Here is a 7018-nt window from a genome sequence, read left to right as displayed (position 1 = left end):
TCGATATTTGCAAAGGCAAACAACACAATTAAATAAATTAAAGAAGAAAGGCATGCAGGAACCAAAATTATGAAATTAAATCAAAAAAATTAGATGAAGGGGAGTACTTAGAAGAAGGAAACCATATCTTTCATTAATCAAATATCATCACAATTATTAGGATAAAAAGAGAAATGATAATTAATCAAATGGGCAGAAGAAATAGCATCTCATCTATTTTTTGAGTGCTCTTTGTCTCAAAATTGTCTATACTAGATGGATAAACATGTCCAAGAAGAGTAATTTTAAAGAGAAAATATTTTCAATGTTTATCAACCCTGGAAGGCAAGGAACAACAAGATTTGATAAGCAAGCATCTGAATGTGATTATTTAGGAAACAAAATGGCAAGTCAAAAATGTTTTGCCTAAGCAAGCAAGTTACTCAAAGACATAAATATTGTTTTGAATTATTATAATTAGATTTTAATGATTATACTTGTATAGAATACATACACACCTTCTAATGATAGGTGTTTTATGATATATGTACTAATTGTTTGTTTGAAGTAATAAATTTTCTTGTTCATAAAAAAAAGTTAATGACTAGACACTTGTTATATAATATCGTTAATCATTTATGAGGTATCTTTAGGTAGTGCAATAACACTGTTATACTCTAATGCTCCAAAATAAAATATCATTAAATAACTATATAAATAGTAATTTTTCTCCTCAATTTTGACATGTAGTAAATCGTGCTCTCTGAACTTTTTTGGCCGTTAAAAATTTTCCCTGAACTATTGAGATTGTTAAAATTAAGGACTTTTGTCTAATTTCATTCAATTTACTTTTCAGTGATTGTTTATGTACTAAATCATGCTTCTCAGACTTTGATATCTACCAAATCATGCATCTCAAATTTTGATATGTACTAAATCATGCCCCTTGAACTTTCATCCATGTTAGAATTTTTTTACTAAAATTAGACAAAAGTCTTTACATTTAACAATAACAATAGTTCGGGGGAAATATTTAATAGCAAAAAAAATTCAGAAGACATGATTTAGTACATGTCAAAGTTCAGGGAAAAATTTACTAATTAGCCTATTTATAATAAGTAAATAGTTGCACCATGCATGCACCATGAATTAAACCGGTCTTTATTATTATATATATTATGTTTAAGATTAATGGTGGGTTTAACAGAGCACATTTGTCCTTTTTTACTATAAACAAATCCTCAAATTTGAGAGAGAAAGAAAAGTGGTTCTGAATATATATCTTAAATAAATATCTTACACAGCTTTTTCTTATTTTAATACATAATAGATTAATTAAACTAATCCAAAACCTATGACCAAAAGCAAAAGCTCATGAGTACGAAAATTCCAAGTATACTTAGTAATATTTATTAGTACTTGCTTTTTCACAAATATATAATAATATTTAGTCCTTAATTACTTTTTCTGTTTGTAGGAGGGGGACCAATTAAGCTAAGGCCAGCCTGAATTTTTAATTAGTAAGATAATTAGTAACGAGAATAATGACATTATGATATTTGGTCTATTCTTAAATATATATGAAAATAGAAATAATTAGTGTGTATATATATTCTTACTCATCTGATCAGTTTTATCATAACATCTTTACATCAGATTATTATTAAGTTTTATTTTAATAAAAAATTAGTTCATACTATTTTAAAAACTATCATTTAACAAAACAAAAATTTAGTTAATAATTTTTACACAATATAATGTCTAAGTTAGTAATTATGCATTTATGTTAGATATAACAGTGAAAAAGTAAGTAGTCAGTCCTTTACCTATTAATTAAAAGTTTAACCTAACTATAGTTATGTTATTATATAGAACATTAATATTTGGTAAAATGTATTAGTGGTGCATACTACAAAAAATCTTATTTTAGTCACAATAAAATTTGTGATTAAAGATAAAAAGTTGTAACTAATTATAAATTATTATTATGATGTTGTGACTAAAAGGTCCGTAGCTAAAAGTATTAGTTATAGAAATTACAATTTATTATGACTAAACATGTTTTTAGTCACAATATTTGTTGTGATTAAAACTAAATTAGTGACAACTTTTAACTAAATATTATGTTTTAGTCACAAGTAATTTTTGTTGTGACTAAAAGTCACATTTAGTCACAAAAAAATTATGTTGTGATTAAAAAATTGTCACTAAAAGTAACAATTTTTTGTAGTGGCATAATATCCTCTTTGTTGTCATAGTGATATATTATAGCTTTTTAAGAAATATTATTAACTAATCGTAGAGTGTCACTTATAGAAGGTGCTGACATACTAGTGATTAATTTATTTAAATCAATTTATATTGGTCTGATATTAAAAATGTAGCAATAATAATAACATTTGTTTATTTGTGGTCCATCACATCTTAATCTTAATGTATATCCCCCATTATCATTTTTCTATTATATAAGTTTAAACTATTTAATCTATACATTACTTTAAAGTGGTTGCATGCCAATGTAAATTTCTTCGAAAATATATAAAGTCACTATATAATATTTATATATATGTATAATAAAAGCACTTTAATTACTTTGTCTCTCTCTAGCTAGATCATATCTCTCTCTCTCTCTCTCTCTCTCTCTCTCTCTCTCTATATATATATATATATATATATATAAGGAGATTCAAATGCCTACCACTTTTATTAATTCTCTCTAAGATCATCATATAGCTTTTTGTTTGAGTATATATATATAAATCTTCGACGAGCCTCATCAAATAATCGACCAATAATCCAAAATATCATTATCTCTCAATATATATAACTATAAATATTATTATTAGTATATATACATATAATTTAGTAGGTTGATTGTCATACATAATATATATAGGTGGATTGAAATGTCAGGTACTTATTATAGTTGTACAACATCAGCATCAGCATCTTCAGGTGATCAAGATTATGTTACTGTGTCTTCCACATCAACACAACGCATACCTAAGCTTCCTCATCTAAATCTACTTAGCACAGGCACGTTTATATAAATATATTTATTATTATTAGTACATATGAATTATTTTTCTTTAAATTCATATTTGGAAATCTTATTAATTTTCTTACATTTAATTTGTTCAATTAAATCATTACATCTATCATGAGACCTATATATATTGTATATTTAAAAAAAAGAAAGATGAAATCTTTGGTGATCTTTGTGTGGCTTCTTCTTCATTCTTCTTCTTTTTCTTAATTAATTAACAGAAAATTGGTCAACGTGCAATTCTCTTTACCATGCGGCATTGAAAGGAGATTGTAAAATGGGTAAAAAAATCTTAGAGGAGCAACAACCTCAAAATCGACATGAAATAGTAAACTCAGCCATTACAAATTCAACTTGGGAAACTGCTCTTCATGTGGCCGCAGGAGCCAACCAAACTGAGTTTGTACAAATGTTGATTAATCATCCAGATATTGATTTGACTTTTCAAGATATAAATGGCAACACTGCTTTTTCTTCAGCCATTGCTGGTGGAGCTATAAAAATCGTTAAGAAATTTCTCACTCTCCACCTAAATAATATTAATAATTATTTCGTAACAACTCGAGATGAGAAAGGCATGTCACCATTATACATTGCTTCATGGTTTGGACAACCTCAAATAGCTTCACTATTGTATCAACATACCATAATTAACAATGTTGATTTGGAAAATGGAGAACAGTTTGGAATATTTTTCAATTGTATACATAACGATATCTACGGTACGTATAATATATATACATTTAACTTATTATTTATATATTTAATTGTGATATTGTTTAATTTATTTCATTTTTTTGCAGACTTAGCCTTGAAAATGATTGAAAGTAGAGGTCATATTGTTCACCAACTCGATACAAACGGTGAAACTGCTTTGCATATTTTGTCTCGAAAACGACCTATGGAATTTACATTTGATCCACAAGCTATTGGAACATGGAGTAAGTTAATATATCTATAATATATACTTATAAAATAAATACGAAATATTTGATCTGATGTATTTTTATTTAATAAATAATATAAGAAACTGTTAATGTTAATTATATAGGTTGAAAAGAGAGCTAAGTTGGTGCTTAGGATTTACCCAATCTGAGGGCACAAATTTTTTATACAATATATTATTTAGTTAAAAAAAATGGTAGATTTGTGAAATAATAAGACAATAAAATAATCTAATCCAACTTTAGATACAAAAAGAAAAAGGAATCTTGGGCCTAATTTAAGGTTGTTCTTGCAATTATAAAGTGTCATGTTGATATAATATTAAACGCTTTAAAATAGGAAAGAAAATAGAATTGAAAGGAATCAATTTTCGTTTTATTTTTTTGTTTGTCTATTAAAACAAAGAGCAATATAATTATGTACCACTACTCGATCGTCTTGCAAATAGTTGAAATCATAGGGATTTAATTTTGTTACGATATTTCTCTCTTTATATATAGATCGAGTTTGGTCAAAAATTTCATTCCAATCAGCACGAAGACGACGAGATGAAATGCCAGCTCTAAAATTGGCAAAAGAAGTATGGAAGAGAATTTTAGAAGGACATGAGTACGAGTACTTTGAAATTCGAAGCATAATTAGAAATCCATTCAACTTAGTGATTGAAGCTGCAAAGAATGGAAATTTTGATCTTTTGGTAGTACTTTTCAGCATGTGTCCGGAATTAATTTGGGAAAAAGATGATGAAAACAACACCATATTTCACATTGCAATTTTGAATCGTCATGTGAAAATATTCAAATTAATACATGAAATAAATGTATTGAAAAGTGTTGTACGAATTCAAGAAGATGAAACAACAAACAACAACATATTACACCTTGTTGCCAAAAAACCACAACAAAGTAGATTGGATTCCATGCTTGGAGTAGCATTACAAATGCGACACGAACTCTTGTGGTATCAGGTAATTAATTAATTTACTTTAATTATTATATTATTGAAATTTTTTATAATGCACTCCTTCAAAAAAGATGTACAGAACGATATACTTTTATTTATTTTAGTATCTGAAATAATTGTTTTTTAGTTATTTTATTATTGTTTTTAATTATTCTGTTTTGTTATTTTACAGTTGTTTTATAAAAAGATAATATTTTTGTAAAAAATTACGTGTGACAATAAAATTGTAAAGCTTTGCTCAAAATCCAATATTTTAAAAAAATCCCATTTTTTAATGAGGAAATTAGATAGTATACCTTTTTTAAGTTGTTATGTTTCATTTTTACCCCCCTTTCTATTTTTTTCATTTCTACTCTTTTTTCAACAACTCTACCAATTATGCTCCTATCATCTAATGGTACTCTGACTCTTCACTCAACTCTAACTTGTGTAGCTTTGAGAGTATGATCGGTGATGGAGTTATAAAAAATGAGCACATTTCAATTGAATTTTAAATAAAGCTATTTTTGGTTAACTCATGAAAAAATCAGTATATTTCAATTTATTCCTTTTTTTAATTATATATTTTCTTCCGGCCTTGGGTAAATGGGCTTTTATATGGTGGGCCTAATATACAAAATTTTACAAATATTTTTTGGGTTAATTTCACAAATGCACAAAAACAACAAAAAAACAATAAAAATACGGTTTCACGGAATTTTAAACATTTTTACGATTTTTTTGATTTTATTTACATAAAATACGGTCTTTTATGTTAAAATTTTGTTCATTTGTTGTATGTATGTTATTTTGATGTTATTTTCATATTACTTTTATGTTGTTTTCTTGTTAATTTTATGTTGTTTTCGTGTTATTTTTTGGAAAACCGTAAAAATGTAAAAAAATATTCTTTGAACGTAAAAATATAAATATTTTACAAAAAATGGTGTCTTATGTAATTATTCCTATTCTTTTTTGTCCTGCTTATTAATGTTTAAATGTTTTGATCCTTGTGAAGGTGTAGGCACAAATGTTTCAAATCTTTTGATTCCATAAAAAGTTCTACTGCATATATACTTTAATTAATTAATTAATTGTCAATTTATTAGTGCTTTACGTGAATTTTTAAATGTTTGTGTTTTGTTTATAACGTTTCTATATATAATGATTTATTACTTGTAGTTATATAATATGATCTTGTAACACACTCAAATATCTTTTGATATAGGAGGTGGAGAAGATCTTAGCCCCTTCGCTAAGAAACAAAAGAAACAAAAATCATCAAACACCGAAAGATATTTTCATTGAAGAACATACCGAAATGATGAATGATACCGAAAAATGGATGAAGAAAAATTCAAATACTTGTCTAATTGTCGCAACAATTATTCTAACGGTTACATTTCCAACGGCTTTCGATATCCTAGATCAAGGTAGTTATAATAGTATTAGACATAGCAAGAGTATTATTAGTTATAGTAGTGACCACCATACAATGATCTCTATGACACTTCTAACTATAACAAATGCCATAGCCATGTCATTTTCATCAACAGCCATATTGCTATTCTTGTCCATAATGATATCACGTTTCACTGAGAAAGAGTTGGTTAGGAGATTGCCATGGACATTTGTAGTTGGACTCTCTTTGCTTTTCATCTCTGTCACTTCCATGATGCTCTCATTTTGTTTTTCCTCTTTTTTACACAATGCTTCATTAAGGCTACCAATTATATACTCTTCTCTTCAACTTCTTCCAATAGCTTTGTTTTTCTATCTTATCTTTCCTGTCCTTCGTGATACACTACATTCCACATTCTTTTTCCAAAATGACTTCAAATCAACAAATCATGTATTACAACATTATCAAAGGTAATAAAGCTTTATTTATTATTAATATTTTGTCATTTTTATTACCTACCTAGCTAGCTGTAGCAAGAACATGTAATGGTTTACTATGTACTTGATTTAAATATAGTTTGCTTGTTTCATGTCAATGATATCATTTTATCTTGTTTTCACTTTTATAAATATTTATATTACATGGTCTACCTCGGTTCTAGAAAGCGAGTGTAACTTAGTTATGGTTTTATACACAACTTTTTA

General features: G+C 26.9%; 1 protein-coding gene across 1 annotated transcript; it reads left to right on the top strand.

Moving 5' to 3' along the window:
• Positions 1-3302: 3302 nt before the first annotated feature.
• On the top strand, positions 3303-6788 carry LOC133031550 (uncharacterized). Its single transcript, XM_061105078.1, has 4 exons — positions 3303-3747; positions 3829-3966; positions 4471-4937; positions 6141-6788. Exons 1-4 carry the CDS (start codon positions 3303-3305, stop codon positions 6786-6788), a joined length of 1698 nt encoding a protein of 565 aa, XP_060961061.1.
• Positions 6789-7018: the final 230 nt, after the last annotated feature.

This window comes from Cannabis sativa, chromosome 9, assembly GCF_029168945.1.
Source record: "Cannabis sativa cultivar Pink pepper isolate KNU-18-1 chromosome 9, ASM2916894v1, whole genome shotgun sequence".
Taxonomy (NCBI): Eukaryota; Viridiplantae; Streptophyta; class Magnoliopsida; order Rosales; family Cannabaceae; genus Cannabis; species Cannabis sativa.
The sequence above is the reverse complement of the archived record's forward strand: the minus strand, read 5'-3'. Positions and strand labels throughout refer to the sequence as shown.